The sequence below is a fragment of the Oncorhynchus keta genome, unplaced genomic scaffold, assembly GCF_023373465.1.
Source record: "Oncorhynchus keta strain PuntledgeMale-10-30-2019 unplaced genomic scaffold, Oket_V2 Un_contig_2347_pilon_pilon, whole genome shotgun sequence".
Taxonomy (NCBI): domain Eukaryota; kingdom Metazoa; phylum Chordata; class Actinopteri; order Salmoniformes; family Salmonidae; genus Oncorhynchus; species Oncorhynchus keta.
This window is the reverse complement of record NW_026283402.1, coordinates 66,552-88,147: the sequence shown is the minus strand read 5'-3', so window position 1 is coordinate 88,147 and position 21,596 is coordinate 66,552. Positions and strand designations below refer to the sequence as shown.

The following is a 21,596-nucleotide window of genomic DNA, read 5'->3' as shown; positions in this document are numbered from 1 at the left end:
ATTTACACATGGTGGGTAGAGAGGACAGGAGATGTAATATATATCTTCTGTAGATTTACACCAGATTTACACATGGTGGGTAAAGAGGACAGGAGATGTAATATATATCTTCTGTAGATTTACACCTGATTTACACATGGTGGGTAGAGAGGACAGGAGATGTAATATATATCTTCTGTAGATTTACACCAGATTTACACATGGTGGGTAAAGAGGACAGGAGATGTAATATATATCTTCTGTAGATTTACACCAGATTTACACATGGTGGGTAGAGAGGACAGGAGATGTAATATATATCTTCTGTAGATTTACACCAGATTTACACATGGTGGGTAGAGAGGACAGGAGATGTAATATATATCTTCTGTAGATTTACACCAGATTTACACATGGTGGGTAGAGAGGACAGGAGATGTAATATATATCTTCTGTAGATTTACACCAGATTTACACATGGTGGGTAAAGAGGACAGGAGATGTAATATATATCTTCTGTAGATTTACACCAGATTTACACATGGTGGGTAAAGAGGACAGGAGATGTAATATATATCTTCTGTAGATTTACACCAGATTTACACATGGTGGGTAAAGAGGACAGGAGATGTAATATTACCCAATGCTTTTTTACACACATTCTAGTCCATGACAACAAAACAGAAGGTACCATCAGAAGCGTCATGGGGCATGTGCACCCTCACATTTGTCCTGTAAAAACATATAGATATACAGTACCAGTCAAATGTGGGTACACCTACTCTTTATTTGTACTATTTTCTACATTGACGAATGGGGAAGATATCAACACTACGAAATAACACGTAATCATGTACATGTAGTAACAAAAAAAGTGTTAAACAAATCAAAATATATTTTATATTTGAGATTCTTCAAAGAAGCCAACCTTTGCCTTGATGACAGCTTTGCACACTCATGTGTGTATGTATGGTCAAAAGAATATACCTCTCCCACGTCTAGCTAGGACTCCCTCCCACCTGAAGGCCCAACTTCCTGCCTTCCTGCCTTTATCACATCACGCAGCCACTGCCAGCTAGCCTACAAAGTCAACAACGCAGCCACTGCCAGCTAGCCTACTTCAGCAGTACTGTATCATTTTTAATCATTTTAGTCAATAAGATTCTCGCTACGTAAGCTCAACTTTCTGAACATTCGAGACGTGTAGTCCACTTGTCATTCCAATCTCCTTTGCATTAGCGTAGCCTCTTCTGTAGCCTGTCAACTATGTGTCTGTCTATCCCTGTTCTCTCCTCTCTGCACAGACCATACAAACGCTCCACACCGCGTGGCCGCGGCCACCCTAATCTGGTGATCCCAGCGCGCACGACCCACGTGGAGTTCCAGGTCTCCGGTAGCCTCTGGAACTGCCGATCTGCGGCCAACAAGGCAGAGTTCATCTCAGCCTATGCCTCCCTCCAGTCCCTCGACTTCTTGGCACTGACGGAAACATGGATCACCACAGATAACACTGCTACTCCTACTGCTCTCTCTTCGTCCGCCCACGTGTTCTCGCACACCCCGAGAGCTTCTGGTCAGCGGGGTGGTGGCACCGGGATCCTCATCTCTCCCAAGTGGTCATTCTCTCTTTCTCCCCTTACCCATCTGTCTATCGCCTCCTTTGAATTCCATGCTGTCACAGTTACCAGCCCTTTCAAGCTTAACATCCTTATCATTTATCGCCCTCCAGGTTCCCTCGGAGAGTTCATCAATGAGCTTGATGCCTTGATAAGCTCCTTTCCTGAGGACGGCTCACCTCTCACAGTTCTGGGCGACTTTAACCTCCCCACGTCTACCTTTGACTCATTCCTCTCTGCCTCCTTCTTTCCACTCCTCTCCTCTTTTGACCTCTCCCTCTCACCTTCCCCCCCTACTCACAAGGCAGGCAATACGCTCAACCTCATCTTTACTAGATGCTGTTCTTCCACTAACCTCATTGCAACTCCCCTCCAAGTCTCCGACCACTACCTTGTATCCTTTTCCCTCTCGCTCTCATCCAACACTTCCCACACTGCCCCTACTCTGATGGTATCGCGCCGTCCCAACCTTCGCTCTCTCTCCCCCGCTACTCTCTCCTCTTCCATCCTATCATCTCTTCCCTCTGCTCAAACCTTCTCCAACCTATCTCCTGATTCTGCCTCCTCAACCCTCCTCTCCTCCCTTTCTGCATCCTTTGACTCTCTATGTCCCCTATCCTCCAGGCCGGCTCGGTCCTCCCCTCCCGCTCCGTGGCTCGACGACTCATTGCGAGCTCACAGAACAGGGCTCCGGGCAGCCGAGCGGAAATGGAGGAAAACTCGCCTCCCTGCGGACCTGGCATCCTTTCACTCCCTTCTCTCTACATTTTCCTCTTCTGTCGCTGCTGCTAAAGCCACTTTCTGCCACTCTAAATTCCAAGCATCTGCCTCTAACCCTAGGAAGCTCTTTGCCACCTTCTCCTCCCTCCTGAATCCTCCCCCCCCCTCCTCCCTCTCTGCAGATGACTTCGTCAACCATTTTGAAAAGAAGGTCGACGACATCCGATCCTCGTTTGCTAAGTCAAACGACACCGCTGGTTCTGCTCACACTGCCCTACCCTGTGCTCTGACCTCTTTCTCCCCTCTCTCTCCAGATGAAATCTCGCGTCTTGTGACGGCCGGCCGCCCAACAACCTGCCCGCTTGACCCTATCCCCTCCTCTCTTCTCCAGACCATTTCCGGAGACCTTCTCCCTTACCTCACCTCGCTCATCAACTCATCCCTGACCGCTGGCTACGTCCCTTCCGTCTTCAAGAGAGCGAGAGTTGCACCCCTTCTGAAAAAACCTACACTCGATCCCTCCGATGTCAACAACTACAGACCAGTATCCCTTCTTTCTTTTCTCTCCAAAACTCTTGAACGTGCCGTCCTTGGCCAGCTCTCCCGCTATCTCTCTCAGAATGACCTTCTTGATCCAAATCAGTCAGGTTTCAAGACTAGTCATTCAACCGAGACTGCTCTTCTCTGTATCACGGAGGCGCTCCGCACTGCTAACGCTAACTCTCTCTCCTCTGCTCTCATCCTTCTAGACCTATCGGCTGCCTTCGATACTGTGAACCATCAGATCCTCCTCTCCACCCTCTCCGAGTTGGGCATCTCCGGCGCGGCCCACGCTTGGATTGCGTCCTACCTGACAGGTCGCTCCTACCAGGTGGCGTGGCGAGAATCCGTCTCCTCACCACGTGCTCTCACCACTGGTGTCCCCCAGGGCTCTGTTCTAGGCCCTCTCCTATTCTCGCTATACACCAAGTCACTTGGCTCTGTCATAACCTCACATGGTCTCTCCTATCACTGCTATGCAGACGACACACAATTAATCTTCTCCTTTCCCCCTTCTGATGACCAGGTGGCGAATCGCATCTCTGCATGTCTGGCAGACATATCAGTGTGGATGACGGATCACCACCTCAAGCTGAACCTCGGCAAGACGGAGCTGCTCTTCCTCCCGGGGAAGGACTGCCCGTTCCATGATCTCGCCATCACGGTTGACAACTCCACTGTGTCCTCCTCCCAGAGCGCTAAGAACCTTGGCGTGATCCTGGACAACACCCTGTCGTTCTCAACTAACATCAAGGCGGTGGCCCGTTCCTGTAGGTTCATGCTCTACAACATCCGCAGAGTACGACCCTGCCTCACACAGGAAGCGGCGCAGGTCCTAATCCAGGCACTTGTCATCTCCCGTCTGGATTACTGCAACTCGCTGTTGGCTGGGCTCCCTGCCTGTGCCATTAAACCCCTACAACTCATCCAGAACGCCGCAGCCCGTCTGGTGTTCAACCTTCCCAAGTTCTCTCACGTCACCCGCTCCTCCGCTCTCTCCACTGGCTTCCAGTTGAAGCTCGCATCCGCTACAAGACCATGGTGCTTGCCTACGGAGCTGTGAGGGGAACGGCACCTCAGTACCTCCAGGCTCTGATCAGGCCCTACACCCAAACAAGGGCACTGCGTTCATCCACCTCTGGCCTGCTCGCCTCCCTACCACTAAGGAAGTACAGTTCCCGCTCAGCCCAGTCAAAACTGTTCGCTGCTCTGGCCCCCAATGGTGGAACAAACTCCCTCACGACGCCAGGACAGCGGAGTCAATCACCACCTTCCGGAGACACCTGAAACCCCACCTCTTTAAGGAATACCTAGGATAGGATAAAGTAATCCTTCTCACCCCCCTTAAAAGATTTAGATGCACTATTGTAAAGTGGCTGCTCCACTGGATGTCATAAGGTGAATGCACCAATTTGTAAGTCGCTCTGGATAAGAGCGTCTGCTAAATGACTTAAATGTAAATGTAATCACGAACACACTTACCACAGTACGATGAATGGGCAACAGGGGGAGCCAAACACTAAGGTGCACTAATAACAAGGGACTATATCTCAATTAGGTAATCACATAAATCATTAAGGTACGTATCTAATATTTCATCACATACATTCATATTTCATACATATATATATATATACACATACATACATACACACATACACGATGGAGCTCTGAATGTTCTGTCTTTTATACAAATATGTCTAAAACAGCTTTAACATAGACTCTACCAAACATACATTCTACCAAACTAGTATCTCTCTACACTACTTCAAACAAACTATGATTTACATATGTAAGTAGCCTTGTCTGAGCCAGAACAGCAAGAGGCCATCTTCTGTAACATGAAGAAGCTTGGACAGGATGCACCCCTGGACAGGATGCTACTACTTAAGGCCTTATCCCCTGTTAGAGAAAAATAGCCAATTTGTATTTGTATAGAATAACCAAAGCATTATTAGTTATATTATTAGTGTGAAGACATATTGGAGATGAATACCCCCATTGCGGCCGGTGCGGTGGCTACAGGTGGAGGAAAGGTCATTTGAGGGAGGAAGTCGGGCCTACGAGGAGAAGTCTTGGTTAGACGGGGGAGCGGTATAGTTTTTTGACCGCACTTGCTCGCACTTACTCTCATGATTTCTTGAATGTACTGCACACAATAGCCTTCATTTATTGTCTAATAAGTTATTAGAATTAGAGGAACTATAAGGAACATTTTCGTTTTCCCATCTTTTATATTAGAAAGTCAAAGTTTTATATGCTTGAACAAAGAAGCATCCTTTTGTTTGTAAACTTGCAATCCGAAGTGCCCCACTGCCATCCGAAGTGCCCCGCTGCCATCCGAAGTGCCCCGCTGCCATCCGAAGTGCCCCGCTGCCATCCGAAGTGCCCCGCTGCCATCCGAAGTGCCCCGCTGCCATCCGAAGTGCCCCGCTGCCATCCGAAGTGCCCCGCTGCCATCCGAAGTGCCCCACTGCCATCCGAAGTGCCCCACTGCCATACGAAGTGCCCCACTGCCATCCAAAGTGCCCCACTGCCATCCGAAGTGCCCCACTGCCATCCGAAGTGCCCCACTGCCATCCGAAGTGCCCCACTGCCATCCGAAGTGCCCCGCTGCCATCTGAAGTGCCCCGCTGCCATCCGAAGTGCCCCACTGCCATCCGAAGTGCCCCACTGCCATCCTCTCTACGGACGTGCAGTAAAGCCTGCGGCGAGGGTGTGTCCCAAATAGCTCCTCTCTCACCAGGGCAGTGGTCATATTTATTGGACGGAATAGAGAAAATATGCCGTTACATCCTCAATCCATCTTTTGAATGCAGAGTGCCAAGCAGAGAGGCATCAGGTCCCATTTGTCCTGAGTTTTTGGTAAGACTCAACTCCCTTTTAGTCTCAGGGTGGACACTCTAACCACAAGGCCACCGAGTTGGTCTCGTGTGTAATATCCATTTCATAGATCTTGTGTCAGAAAGCTCATATTCCACATGCAATGGTTTGCTTTACTCCACCACTTTATGAGACGGGTTGGCAACCCTGTTCCAGGAGAGCCCCAGGTACTGCAGGGTTTTGTCCCAACTAGGCACCACACTGAGCTACTTAGTTAATTGATCATCTTAGTGATTTCCTAAATTCAACACACCTGGTATTCCAGTTTGGTTAAATTAAAAACATCAAGTGCCAGCGGAACTCCAGGACCAGGGTTGCCTTCCCCTGTTATCAGGTATCCCTATAGAGATAAACAGTCCCCTTAACAGACATGTACTCATGACCCCAAACTCTCCCCCTGCACTGTGTGGTCACTGGTCAGTCATGATTACGGTCCCTTAGGTCGAAACAAAGTTATGGATGACCACTGGTTGCTATTTGTCAAATTTCCAGGAAAAGGTGTCTTTAGTTCAGGCAGAACCACATTTGTGAATATGTTTGCAGCTCTTTGAGGATGTGTGACCATCATCTTCTTGATTAAATGACAGAACTGGAGCCCGATAGAGGTTGTTTTGTAGAAGACTTCCGCTTTCCTGTCTGCAGACTGTCTGAAATGGTCTACTGATTTTATAATGTTTTTAGATATTTATTTTTTGACCTTTATTTAACTAGGCAAGTCAATTAAGAACAAAAGCTTATTTAAAATGATGGTTTAGGAACAGTAGGTTAACTGCCTTGTTCAGGGGTAGAACAACAGATTTTTACCTTGTCAGCTCGGGGATTTGATCTAGTAACCTTTTGGTTACCAGCCCAATGCACTAACCACTATGCTACCTGCCACTCCATACTACCCAGACTACTTGCATTGCCCTCCCCCCTCTTCCCAGCATCTCCTTCGTCTGACCACTTTTTTGTAGACAGAGTCACTGGTTCTTCCTGCTTACATTTTTGCATGTAAGCAGGAATCAGGAGGATATAATTATGGTCAGATTTGCCAAATGGAGGGCGACGGAGAGCTTTGTACACATCTCTGTGTGTGGAGGTAAGGTGGTCTAGAATGTTTTTCCCTCTGGTTGCACATTTAAATGCTGTTTCAAAGTATGAATGGCAACAGTCAGATAAGTGCTGTGAATGATACTGGAATGATGACGTTCCACACCCAGACCTGCGTTCTCAAACTTTTTTGTTGAAGTCCTGCTAGATGGAGGGTTCTTGATTTGTGTATGCGTATATAATACAGTAGAGTGTAGTGTAGTGTAGTGTAGTACATAGCCATGAACTGCTCTTCTGGCAGAGCACGTCCACTTTCCATTCATCCTCTGCAACCTTCCAGGACTCATTAAAGCCATGTCTAGTGGGAAAGTCATGTCGTCCAGTGAGTAAGTCATGTCTAGTGGGAAAGTCATGTCGTCCAGTGAGTAAGTCATGTCTAGTGGGAAAGTCATGTCGTCCAGTGAGTAAGTCATGTCTAGTGGGAAAGTCATGTCGTCCAGTGAGTAAGTCATGTCTAGTGGGAAAGTCATGTCGTCCAGTGAGTAAGTCATGTCTAGTGGGAAAGTCATGTCTAGTGGGAAAGTCATGTCGTCCAGTGAGTAAGCCATGTCTAGTGGGAAAGTCATGTCGTCCAGTGAGTAAGTCATGTCTAGTGGGAAAGTCATGTCGTCCAGTGAGTAAGTCATGTCTAGTGGGAAAGTCATGTCGTCCAGTGAGTAAGTCATGTCTAGTGGGAAAGTCATGTCGTCCAGTGAGTAAGTCATGTCTAGTGGGAAAGTCATGTCGTCCAGTGAGTAAGCCATGTCTAGTGGGAAAGTCATGTCGTCCAGTGAGTAAGCCATGTCTAGTGGGAAAGTCATGTCGTCCAGTGAGTAAGTCATGTCTAGTGGGAAAGTCATGTCTAGTGGGAAAGTCATGTTGTCCAGTGAGTAAGCCATGTCTAGTGGGAAAGTCATGTCTAGTGGGAAAGTCATGTCTAGTGGGAAAGTCATGTCGTCCAGTGAGTAAGCCATGTCTAGTGGGAAAGTCATGTCGTCCAGTGAGTAAGCCATGTCTAGTGGGAAAGTCATGTCGTCCAGTGAGTAAGCCATGTCTAGTGGGAAAGTCATGTCGTCCAGTGAGTAAGCCATGTCTAGTGGGAAAGTCATGTCGTCTAGTGGGAAAGTCCAGTGAGTAAGCCATGTCTAGTGGGAAAGTCATGTCTAGTGAGTAAGTCATGTCTAGTGGGAAAGTCATGTCGTCCAGTGAGTAAGCCATGTCTAGTGGGAAAGTCATGTCGTCCAGTGAGTAAGCCATGTCTAGTGGGAAAGTCATGTCGTCCAGTGAGTAAGCCATGTCTAGTGGGAAAGTCATGTCGTCCAGTGAGTAAGCCATGTCTAGTGGGAAAGTCATGTCGTCCAGTGAGTAAGCCATGTCTAGTGGGAAAGTCATGTCGTCCAGTGAGTAAGCCATGTCTAGTGGGAAAGTCATGTCGTCCAGTGAGTAAGTCATGTCTAGTGGGAAAGTCATGTCGTCCAGTGAGTAAGTCATGTCGTCCAGTATAACTTTAGACCGTCCCCTCGCCCATACCCGGGCTCAAACCAGGGACCCTCTGCACACATCAACAACAGTCACCCACGAAGCATCGTTACCCATCGCTCCACAAAAGCCGCGGCCCTTGCAGAGCAAGGGGAACTACTACTTCAAGGTCTCAGAGCAAGTGACGTCACTGATTGAAATGCTATTTAGCGCGCACCGCTAACTAAGCTAGCCGTTTCACATCCGTTACACATACACAACAAAAGCCTGCATACACAACAAAAGCCTGCATACACAACAAAAGCCTGCAAAAGCCTGCATACACAACAAAAGCCTGCATACACAACAAAAGCCTGCATACACAACAAAAGCCTGCATACACAACAAAAGCCTGCAAATGCCTGCATACACAACAAAGCCTGCAAAAGCCTGCATACACAACAAAGGCCTGCAAAAGCCTGCATACACAACAAAGGCCTGCATACACCGTCCAAGAGGACGGTTGTCCACCTCCGATGTAAAAAGATACCAACAGTAGTTCTAAAGGAGGAGGGTTGTCCATCTCTGGTGTAAAAGGATACAAACAAACGTTCCTCTTCTTCACTTGGAGTTAGTGTGCTCATTTTTAGATATTTGCACTATGAGAAGCAATGTAAACCCTGTCTGAGACACGTATGGAATAGAACATACCTTTGCATGAAATGCAGGCGTCTTTAAGATGCTGTATCTGTCAACAAGGCAGTCAGTCTCTCCTCAGTGCTTCTGAGAAATTATACTTATATAGAGTACCTGTCACACAAAAACAGACTCACACACTCACCCCCACACAGGCAGGAAACACCATATAGCTTTTGAGAATTGTTTGTTCATACTTCTTTCATACTGAGCTGATACTGAGAAAGGGTATGTGTTCGTGTGTGCTTGCTTGCGTATTAGTACCGAAAGACCCTTAATTCTCATGATCATCTTTCCCCTCTATTCAGGAACCAATAGCCAATATACCACTAATCAATTGATTGAGCAATCAGTTGATCAATCAACCAATCAATGAATCAACTATCAGGGAATAAGGAAAACAGAACTAAGGCAAACCTTGAGGCCCCTAGTGTAAAATTCTAAGCCAATCAAGGACGGCAGAGGCGGGCCCCACCTGCAATGAGAATCAGCTGGTGATGGGTGACATGCCTTTGGGCCAATCAGGGCGGGACGCTTTGTGAAGAGATGTCCAGAATTCACTTAATTGAAGTAAGTGTATTGCCAGGTACCACTTGTAGACTTATTTCTCGCTTGGTCTCGACCCAGTTCTTATTGTCCTTTCTGATTTCCCTCTTATTGGAGACAAAATGTCTCAGATATTTTATCATTTGTTGTAACATATTGTTTAATTTTGCTGCACAAAACAAGACAGGACAGTAAATGTCCCCCCACCAGTTGGTAGTTTCCAGCATCAGTTTATTGGACAATTCAACTTGTGTCATGTTGTATTACATCTTAATCAGTGGCCCATGTAATGTTGTATCTTCAGACGGTCTAAATGTAGTACAGTGAAAGTGAAAACTAAAAGGACAAGACATACTGCTGTCAAGCTCAATGATTTTCTTTATTCATTTTGCCACAAGCTGCAGAAGGTATATAAGTGCATTAAAGTCTCCTATGGAGTCTGATACACTATAATACAAACATCTTAATAATCACTATTTCTGGAAGTCAGGATGAGGTCTTTATGTAACATCCACCAATAAACCAACTAACTTATTACAATGAAAGCTTTAGACACTGAAGACACGTTGTTTGGCTTCATTTACTTTTAGAAAGATAAGCAGCATAGCTGTTAGTTTTAAATCGTCTTTAGGGACAATGACTCAAGATCAACACAGATTTTCTTAATTAATTGTTGTCTTTTTAAAAATTTTGCAATTCAGGTTACTCAGTGTTTTGAAACTCTTTAGTTTGTACACAACATTGCACCAAAGGTTTTTATCATTTTCTTTCTTCAGCACAGCAGTAACTTTGAACACTTCATACGGTGGAATCAACACCTCCTTTTCATAATTCCCCATCTCTGGGTAGGACTTCAGGTCAGCGCCAAAACATGTCTTTATCTCAAAGCAGGACTTCTCTCCAAAATGTGTCAAGTTCTTTAGGAAAGAACTGGAGGCAAAGAGGCCGAATCTGATTTCCTTGTTCACTTCACCTGAAAACTCCATGTTGGTTCTCCGGTATGTGGTGTGACAGGTATTTTGTTTTAGTTTCAGGATGCGAATGGCGTCAGTCAGCAGGAAATGCAGGGAGTGGAACTGGAAGGAGGTTGTGTACTCATATCTACTGGTCCGGACTGCTTTGTTGAACACTGGGTATATCTTATGTTGACCTCCTGTGTAAGCACAGATAGCTCTAATGTGATTGTAACTAAGTTTGTGTAGTTTATTGTTGACTGAATTGGTCTTATTTGAGGCACATCTTATTGCTTTCGTCCAGGCTTGTTTGAAGATCCCTCCTGTATTGGTTTCAATATGAAGATATTCCTTCACCTTTTTGCCCATTTCTTTTATGCATCCTTCATACATGTCGTCAACAGAGTTAGGGACCATGTCTAAGGGTATGGAGGAACTGAGACCAGGCTGACGGAGATGAACCTTCAAAGAAAACGGAGGGGAAAAACAGGCAATGAGTGTAAAAACAGAGGAATATTTTGTAAATATTTAAATTAATTTAAATGATCATTCTCTTTCTGCTCTCTTTCTAAAATTAATGAATTCAAATTCAATATGTTTTAATGGCGGGAATTATGAGGCAAATGTTGCCAAAGCAAAGTGATACACACAATTATGAAAAGAACAGGTACACAATAAAAGTAGTAGCTATAATACTATACACAATACCAGTCAAATGTTTGGACACACCTACTCATTCAAGGTTTTTTCTGTATTTGTACTATTTTCTACATTGTAGAATTGCAGTGAAGACATCCAAACTATGAAATAGCACATATGGAATCATGTAGTAAACAAAAGTGTTAAACAAATGAAAATATATTTGAGATTTTTCAAACTTGCCACACTATGCCTTGATTACAGCTTTATACACTATTTTGGCATTCTCTCAACCAGCTTCATGAGATAGTCATCTGGAAAGCATTGTTGTGTTCGTTTCATGTTAATTAATTCTGTGTTCCCGGTCCAAAATGACTGCCCATTATAGCTTATTATACATCCATAATTATACATACAGTGGGGAGAACAAGTATTTGATACACTGCCGATTTTGCAGGTTTTCCTACTTACAAAGCATGTAGAGGTCTGTAATTTTTATCATAGGTACACTTCAACTGTGAGAGACTGAATCTAAAACAAAAATCCAGAAAATCACATTGTATGATTTTTAAGTAATTAATTAATTAACGAGTTCAAACAGGTGCAGTTAATGCAGGTAATGAGTGGAGAACAGCAGGGATTCTTTAAGAAAAACTAACAGGTCTGTGAGAGCCGGAATTCTTACTGGTTGGTAGGTGATCAAATACTTATGTCATGCAATAAAATGCAAATGAATTATTTAAAAATCATACAATGTGATTTTCTGGATTTTTGTTTAGAGACCCACCCCACAGTTGGACTTTGTTTCATTTAGGGGAGCTCATGTCTCACTCTTGTTGCTGAGCAAACCCCCACCTGTAATTTGCACTATGAATGTAACCAAAGAAGCTGTGTGAAATTAAAGAGTAACCAATCATTTGAAGCCATCAAGCCTCACTCTATCATTCATTTACATTTTCTTTTAATAATAAAACCAGCAAGGAAGCTCCTTAGTTATGACTTGTTTATTCAATGTCAGACTGATAAACTATATGCAAAGCTGTCATCAAGGCAAAGGGTGGCCAATACATTTTGATTTGTTTAACACTTTTTGGGTTACTACATGATTCCATACGTGTTATTTCGTAGTTTTGATGTCTTCACTATTATTCTACAATGTAGTAAATAGTAAATATAAAGAAACTCTTGAATGTGTAGGTGTGTCCAAACTTTTGACTGGTACTGTACACACACACATATATATATAAAATAGATCAAATAAACAAATAATTATATATTACAAAAATGTAATACAAAAAGAAAATACTTTAACACCTCTCTCTCTCTCAATTCAATTTCATTTTCACTTTAAGGGCTTTATTGGCATGGAAACATATGTTAACATTGCCAAAGCAAGTGAAGTAGATAATAAACAAAAGTTAAATAAACAATAAAAATGAACAGTAAACATTATATATAAATTTCAAATGTCATTATGTGCAAATATTTCTCTCTCTCTCTCAAAATAGTGTAGTATCTTACCATCTTGGAGTCCACACCCAAAGTCCAAGCCTGGAAGAAATACATCACAGCAAAGGTTAGGATCTTGTGTCTTGCCATGATGTCAACATATATTGGTCCAATGGCAAAATGTATTGGAGATCAGCTATCAGAGAGCCTTGTTATACCACTGCTCTTGAGGTTACTTTCACAGTCCCTCCTCTCTTACTAGGAATAGGCACATGCAGTCACAAGTACCCATCAAACCACAAACACCATTACACAGCGCGCACACACACACACAGACACACAGACACGCGTAGTCAAGCGGTTAAGAGCGTTGGTCCAGTAATCAAAAAGTTGCTGGTTTGAATCCAATAGCTGGCAAGGTGAAAAACTCTTCCATTCTCCCCGGCTGCCGATGACGTCGATTAAGGTAGCCCCCTGCACATCTCTGATTCAGAAGGGTTGGGTTAAAATGTGGAAGATACATTTCGGTTGTATGCATTCAGTTGTGCAACTGACAAGGTATCCCCTTTCCCTTCACATACTCAAACACATACAGTGTGGTGCCTAGTTTGTACTAAATCCTGCAGTACCTCCGGCACTCCTGGAACAAGGTTTCCTACCCCTGGCCTAGTCTAAGCTTTGTCTGCCAATCATTCCGTTGAGTTAAATACTGCCATCTTCTGCCCAGAATGCATCACATCTAGACTGAAGGCCTCTGGGTACATTGGCGTGTGTTTGGATTCAGTGCTCTCTCATGCCAGTGTCCAGGGTATGATTTAGACAGTTTCCCAATATTCTAATACTGCTGGTTATGATTGTTACCTATACTTTGTTATGACTGAGGTAAGAGGCCTGGTAGGTTGATAGAGTTCCATTCCTTTGTTATGACTGAGGTAAGAGGCCTGGTAGGTTGATAGAGTTCCATTCCTTTGTTATGACTGAGGTAAGAGGCCTGGTAGGTTGATAGAGTTCCATTCCTTTGTTATGACTGAGGTAAGAGGCCTGGTAGGTTGATAGAGTTCCATTCCTTTGTTATGACTGAGGTAAGAGGCCTGGTAGGTTGACAGTGTTCCATTCCTTTGTTATGACTGAGGTAAGAGGCCTGGTAGGTTGATAGAGTTCCATCATATTGTGATCATATGGTGAGGTCTTTCAGATCTGTGATGTTTTACAAATGATAGAAAGGGGGCAAGAAAAGGAAGGAATCAGATTGGGACTATTGGGATGTGGCCTTAGTGTTTGGGCCACTGACTGTGTAGTTGATTGTGGAGTCCAGTCACTGTATAGGTAGCACATAATCCAACAGTTATATCTGTAGAGGGATGTGTGTTCACACAGATTAATAGAGGTCACAATCTAATGCACGCAGGCATACACACACCCCCACACAGGCAGGAAACACTACATGGCTTCTGAGAATTGTTTGTTCACACCTCTTCAATACTGAGCTATGTGTGAACATGTCTAACAGCAACACCACTGCTGATACTGAGAAAAGGTTCCCATAGTAACAGTACAGAAAGACCCTTCAACTTCATCATCATCCTTCTCCACTAACCAGGGACTGATTCATGTCTGGGATACTAAAAGCCAATTTACCACTTTAATCAATCAATCACCCAGAATAATGGAAAGCAGCACGACAGTGAAGCTTGAGGACCCCAGTCCAGGGTTTCCCAACCCTCTTCTCAGGGACCAACAGACGTGTCACATTTTGTTTTTAGCGCTAAACTAGCACACTTGTTTCAGTCTACTAACAATCAACCCCTTGACTAAATTAAGCAGGTGTGCCCGTCTGGTTATCCCTGAGGAGGTTTGGAAAGTACTGAACCTAGTAAACAACCCTATTCCTGGAGTGCTGCAGTCACTTCATGTTTTGGATTTAACCAACCAGGAAGACCAGGTGTGTTGAATTTTGTCATTCACTTAACTGATCAATTAGCTCAGTTGGTCTGGTGTAGAACCTAGCTGGAACAAAACCCTGCAGCACTCCAGGAACAGGGTTGCTTACCCCTGGCCTAGACTAAGCTTTGTCTGCCTATCATTCCTTTAGCTGGTTGAGTTAAATACTGCCCTCTACTGGCTGATGTGAGGAATGCACCTTTTCAAGACACTAAAGCAGGGTTTACCAAACTCACTCCATGGGACCCCAAAGGGTGCACGTTTGGGTTTTTCCCCCTAGCTCTAGCTCTATACAGTTGATTCAACTAATCATCAAGGTTTGATCATTTGAAACAGCTGTGTAGTGCTCTCCTTGGGGTCCCGACAACCGAGTTTGGGAAACACTGCCCTGAAGGCCTCTGGGTACATTAGTGTGTGTTTGATTTTCAGTGGTCTCTCCTGCCAGTGTCCAGGGTATGATTGAGACAGTCTCCCAATATTCTAATACTGCTGGTTATGTTTGTTACCTTTCCTTTGTTATGACTGAGATGTGAGAGACCAGGTAGGTTGACAGGGTTCCATCATATTACATTCATATGATGTGGTGTTTACAAAGGAACGCAGACAAGGAAAGGAGACAAGAAAAGGAAGGGAGCAGATTGAGACTATTTGGACGTGGCCTTAGTGTTTGAGAACATAGCTGATGAATATGTTGTTTATGCTGGAGTCCAGCAACTGTATAGATGGCACCTAATCCAGCAGACATATCTGTAGAGGGATGTGAGGTTGCACAGATCAATAGAGGTAACATTCTAACTCACTCACTCACACACGCACGCACACACAGGCAGGAAACACCACACGGTTTCTGAGAATTGTTTGTTCACACTTCTCATACTGGTCTATGTGTGAACATGACTAACAACAGCAACACCACTGCTGATACTGAGAAAAGGTGTGTGTGTGTACATGCGCGTGTGTGTGTGTGAATGCATAACAGTACACGAAGACCCTTCAACATCATCATCATCATCCTTCCCCTCTAATCAGGGACTGATTCAGGCCTGGAATACTAATAGCCAATATACCACAAATCAATGAATAAACTATCAGGGAATGAGGAAAACCACAATAAGGCACACCTTGAGGCCCCTAGTATAAACTTCAGAGCCAATCAAGGATGGCAGAGACGGGGCACCGCCTGCTATGAGAATCAGCTGAAAGTGGGTGACTTTCTCTCTCTCTCTTTACCTACCTACATACATACACCCCGTCTTTATTATCCTTTCTGAATTCCCTCTTATTGTAGACTAAATGTCCAGGGGGAGTATGTTGTAATATTTAGTCATTTGTTGTAATTGTTGTAACCCATTGTTTGATGTTGCTGCACAAAGGAAGAAATGACAGTAAATATTCCCCCCACCAGTTTGTAGTTCCAGCAGAGGTGAGACAAAGTCATTGTTTTACAAGTCACAAGTAAGTCTCAAGTCAAGACAGGCAAGTCCGAGGCAAGTCCTAAACTTTGAGTTTAAACAAGTCATATGGGTTCTTCACCAAATGTAATACCATTTCATATTTTTAACACGAGTAATAGTTAGTATATTACATTTACACAAATCATGAGTGCTTTAAAATATATATATTTATTGCTTTCCAAATAAACATAATATTTCCATGGAAATACATGGGTAGCCATGAGAAAGACACCCCCCCATAGTGAGCAACTATTGAAGATCGCTATGGTGCGCAATCAGGTGATGTAGGCTTGTACACAATCGCCCAACACACAAACACCCTCTCTGTGTGTGGTTACAGTAGGCAAACTTATGTCAATGGTTTTAGGAACAGCAGTAACATCAGGCAGTATTTAGGCTACCAACTGCCTAGCAGTTGTATCTCAATCTTGGTGCAATGATCACGTTCCCACACTGACTGACTGTGTGGAGGCTCATTGACTTAATGTTACGTAAGCTATATTAGCCACGATTTGTTCTTTGTGCAGCTTCAAATGTCAAACAAAGTTGGAAGATGTGACGCCTCCATCTGTCATTTTCTTCCCGCAAGTTTTGCAAGATGCAATCTGTTTTTTGTTGACTCCAGCATAGTCTTTATATCGCAAATTAATAATTTTGGGTATCATCTTTCCAAGGGCTCCGACTGAATTCACCGACCGACATTCCTCTGCATTGTCACGCACAACTTTGTCTCAGCTGGCACAATTTGATTGGCTGCTGTCCGATTCAAACTGTAATCTGTTAAATGAAGAGTTGATGCGCTGCACACTTTTTTAATAGCATCATTTTTTACGTTTGGGCTTGTGGAGTTAAGTCACGAGTCATTGGTGTTAAAGTCAAAGTCGAGTTGCAAGTCATCATATTTGTGACTTGAGTCTGATTCGAGTCCAAGTCATGAGACACGAGTCCAGACCTCTGGATTCCAGTATCAGTTTATTGGACAATTCAACTCGTGTCATGTTATATTACATCTTAATCAGTGGCCCATGTAATGTTGTATCTTCAGACTGTCTAAATGTAGTACAGTGAAAGTGAAAACTAAAAGGATGAGACATACTGCTGTCAAGCTCAATGATTTTCTTTATTCATTTTGCCACAAGACGCAGAAGGAATATAAGCATTTATATATAACAAAACAAATACTTATCTAACACAGAAATGTAATGCCATCCCCCCTCTCTCTCGCTCGAAATAGTTATTGGGATAATAGCTGAATATGTGAAGTTTATGCTGGAGTCCAGCCACTGTATAGATGGAACATAATCCAGCAGACATACTGTAGCTGTGGAGGGATGTGTGTTTGCACAGATCAATAGGGGTCATATTCTTACACACTCACACACACCCACACACAGGCAGGAAACACCACATGGCTTCTGAGAATTGTTTGTTCACACTTCTCATACTGGTCTGTGTGTGAACATGACTAACAACAGCAACACCACTGCTGATACTGAGAAAAGGTGTGCATTTGCGTGTGTGAACGTGTGTATGTGTGTGAGTGTGTGTGTGCCTGTGTGCATGCGTGCTTGCTTGCTTGCAAAACAGTACAGAAATACCCTTAAACCTCATCATCATCCTTCCCCTCTAATCAGGGACTGATTCAGGACTGGGATACTAATAGCCAATATACCACCATATACCTATCAGGGAATAAGGAAAACAGCACTACGGTAAACTTTGAGGCCCCTAGTATAAACTTTGGAGCCAAACAAGGATGGCAGAGGCGGGGCCCCACCTGCTATGAGAATCAACTGGTGATGGGTGACATGTCTGTGGTTCAATCAGGGCGCGGCACTTTGTGAAGAAACATCCAGAATTTACTATTTGAAGTTAGTGTATTACCTAATAATCCAGGTACTGCTTGTAGACTTCTTTCTCTCTCTCTCTCTTTCTCTCTCTCTCTCTCTCTCTCTCTCTCTCTCTCTCTCTCTCTCTCTCTCTCTCTCTCTCTCTCTCTCTCTCTCTCTCTCTCTCTCTCTCTCTCTCTCTCTCTCTCTCTCTCTCTTCTGTCTTTACCTACCTCTCTCATTCTGTCTTTACCTCCTACCTACCTCTACCCAGTTTTTATTGTCCTTTCTGATTTCCCTCTTATTGGAGAGAAAATGACTGGAGGGGTAGTATTTTGTAATATTTGATCATTTTTTGTAATCTATTGTTTGATGTTTCTGTACAAAGGAATAAATTGCAATAAACATTTATAAATAAACCAGTTTTTACTTTCCTGTATCAGTTTATTGGACAATTCAACTTGTGTCATGTTGTATTACATCTTAATCAGTGGCCCATGTAATGTTGTATCTTCAGACTGTCTAAATGTAGTACAGTGAAAGTGAAAACTAAAAGGATGAGACATACAGCTGTCAAGCTCAATGATTTTCTTTTTTCGTGTTGAAACAAGCTGCAGAAAGCTTACAGTCTCCTATGGAGTCTGATACACAGATCTTAATAATCACTCTTTCTGGTAGTCAGGATGAGGTCTTTATATAACATCCACCAATAAACCAATTATCTTATTACAATAAAAGCTTTAGACACTGAAGACACGTTGTTTTGCTTCATCTACTATAAGAAGGATAAGTAGCCAGACTGTTTGATTTCAATTCTATTTAGGGAGAATGACTCAAGATCAAGATTTATTTTATTAATTAATAATTGGCTTCTTAAAAAATGTTGAAATTCAGGATACTCTAGGTGGGCTTGATACTCTTTAGTTTACACACAACATTGTACCACAGGTTTTTCATAATTTTCTCTCTTACAGCACGGCAGTAACTCTGAACACTTTAAACGCTTCATTTGGTGGAATTAACACCTCATTTCCCATCTCTGGGAAGGACTTCAGGTCAGCGCCAAAACATGTCTTTATCTCAAACCAGGACTCCTCTCCAAAATGTGTCAAGTTCTTTAGGACAGAGCTGGAGGCAAAGAAACCAAATCTGATGACCGTTTTCACTTCATCGGCAAAATCCACGTTCGCTCTTCGATATGTGGTGTGACAGGTCTTTTGTTTGTACTTGGACTTGTCCTTTTGGAATCATTCCTTCACATCTGTTGCACATCCTTCTGCCTCCATCCAGGCTTGTTTGAAGATCCTTACATTGCTGCTTTCATTTGGAAGATATTCCTCCTGCACCTTCTTGTACATTTTTTCAGCGCGATGTTGGTACTTGTCATCAACGGGGTTAGGGAACATGTCTAAGGATTTGGGGGAATTGAGACCAGGCTGAGATGAACCTTCAGACATTATGGTAGAAAAATACAGGCAAAATGTGTAATAACAGAGGACCATTTTCTACATGTTTAAATATATATAAATTAAAACAAATACATATCTAGTATAGAAATAGCTCTCTCTCTCTAAATATGATAGTATATTATATATTATATTATAGCCTAGTTGGGACAAAATCCTGCGGCACACCAGCAACAAGGTTGCCTACCCAGGGCCTAGTCAAAGGGTTGTCTGCCAATCATTCCTTTAGCTGGTTGAGTTAAATACTGTCCTCTGCTGGCTGATGTGCAGAATGCACCGTGTCAAGACTGAAGGCCTCTAGGTTCATTAGTATGTGTTTCGTTTTCAGTGGTCTCTCCTGCCAGTGTCCAGGGTATGTTTTATACAGTATTCCAATATTCCAATACTGCTGGCTACGATTGTTACCTTGACTTTCTTATGACTGAGATGTGAGAGACCCGGTAGGTTGACAGAATTCCATTCCTTTGTTATGACTGAGATGTGAGAGGCCTGGTAGGTTGATAGAGTTCCATCTTATTGCATTCATATGGTGAGGTCTTTCTGATCTGTGATAGGAGATAAGGAAAGGGGACAGGAAAAGGAAGGAAGCAGATTGAGACTATTGGGATGTGGCCTTAGTGGTTGGGCCTCTGAATGTGTAGTTGATTGTGGAGTCCAGCCACTGACTGTGTAGTTTATGGTGGAGTCCAGCCACTGACTATGTAGTTTATGGTGGAGTCCAGCCACTGACTGTGTAGTTTATGGTGGAGTCCAGTCACTGACTGTGTAGTTTATGGTGGAGTCCAGCCACTGACTGTGTAGTTTATGGTGGAGTCCAGCCACTGACTGTGTGGTTTATGGTGGAGTCCAGCCACTGACTGTGTAGTTTATGGTGGAGTCCAGACACTGACTGTGTAGTTTATGGTGGAGTCCAGCCACTGACTGTGTAGTTTATGGTGGAGTCCAGCCACTGACTGTGTAGTTTATGGTGGAGTCCAGCCACTGACTGTGTAGTTTATGGTGGAGTCCAGCCACTGACTGTGTAGTTTATGGTGGAGTCCAGTCACTGTATAGTTAGAACCTAATCCAACAGTTATATTGTTGACACAGATTAATACAGGTCCCACGCACGCACGCACGCAGGCATACACACACACACACACACACACACACACACACACACACACACACACACACACACACACACACACACACACACACACACACACACACACACACACACACACACACACACACACACACACACTCTTTTGTCTCCATAAAACACAAAAAAGTCACATGAATAACAGTGTTTGTTCAGGAGAATGTTGCCATTGATAAACACTAATGTCGTTCAGAATGTCAACACTCGTTATTTACCAAGAGAGGGAGAGAAAAGGTTGAAGTATGTTCCACCATCACCCTGTTCCTGCTTCAATACAGGGACATTGTATTAGTCCAACATCACCCTGTTACTGCTTCAATACAGGGACATTTTATTAGTCCCCATCACCCTGTTACTGCGTCAATACAGGGACATTTTATTAGTCCCCATCACCCTGTTCCTGCTTCAATACAGGGACATTTTATTAGTCCCCATCACCCTGTTCCTGCTTCAATACAGGGACATTTTATTAGTCCCCATCACCCTGTTACTGCGTCAATACAGGGACATTTTATTAGTCCCCATCACCCTGTTACTGCCTCAATACAGGGACATTTTATTAGTCCCCATCACCCTGTTACTGCGTCAATACAGGGACATTTTATTAGTCCACCATCACCCTGTTACTGCCTCAATACAGGGACATTTTATTAGTCCCCATCACCCTGTTACTGCGTCAATACAGGGACATTTTATTAGTCCCCATCACCCTGTTCCTGCTTCAATACAGGGACATTTTATTAGTCCCCATCACCCTGTTACTGCGTCAATACAGGGACATTTTATTAGTCCCCATCACCCTGTTACTGCCTCAATACAGGGACATTTTATTAGTCCCCATCACCCTGTTACTGCCTCAATACAGGGACATTTTATTAGTCCCCATCACCCTGTTACTGCCTCAATACAGGGACATTTTATTAGTCCCCATCACCCTGTTACTGCGTCAATACAGGGACATTTTATTAGTCCCCATCACCCTGTTCCTGCTTCAATACAGGGACATTTTATTAGTCCCCATCACCCTGTTACTACTTCAATACAGGGACATTTTATTAGTCCAACATCACCCTGTTACTGCCTCAATACAGGGACATTTTATTAGTCCACCATCACCCTGTTACTGCCTCAATACAGGGACATTGTATTAGTCCCCATCACCCTGTTACTGCTTCAATACAGGGACATTTTATTAGTCCCCATCACCCTGTT

General features: G+C 43.7%; 1 protein-coding gene and 1 pseudogene across 1 annotated transcript; both read right to left on the bottom strand.

Annotated features, from left to right (window-relative positions):
* Nucleotides 1-9,869: 9,869 nt before the first annotated feature.
* On the bottom strand, nucleotides 9,870-13,215 carry LOC118378223 (erythroblast NAD(P)(+)--arginine ADP-ribosyltransferase-like). The gene is made up of 2 exons (XM_035765187.2): nucleotides 12,623-13,215; nucleotides 9,870-10,924 (listed from the first exon to the last, which is right to left on the bottom strand). The coding sequence occupies exons 1-2, from the start codon at nucleotides 12,698-12,700 to the stop codon at nucleotides 10,172-10,174; spliced, it is 831 nt and encodes a 276-aa protein (XP_035621080.1). The 5' UTR covers nucleotides 12,701-13,215; the 3' UTR covers nucleotides 9,870-10,171.
* A 5,459-nt stretch (nucleotides 13,216-18,674) lies between these two features.
* On the bottom strand, nucleotides 18,675-19,231 carry LOC118378222 (T-cell ecto-ADP-ribosyltransferase 1-like; annotated as a pseudogene).
* Between the last annotated feature and the right edge of the window lie 2,365 nt (nucleotides 19,232-21,596).

Excerpts from the sequence above, each read along its gene's own strand:
- LOC118378223 (XM_035765187.2), bottom strand. The coding sequence starts at position 12,700 with ATGGCAAGACACAAGATCCTAACCTTTGCTGTGATGTATTTCTTCCAG. Across the intron at positions 10,925-12,622 it reads TGGGTGTGGACTCCAAGATG|GTTCATCTCCGTCAGCCTGG; the intron begins GTAAGATACTAC and ends TTTTCTTTGAAG.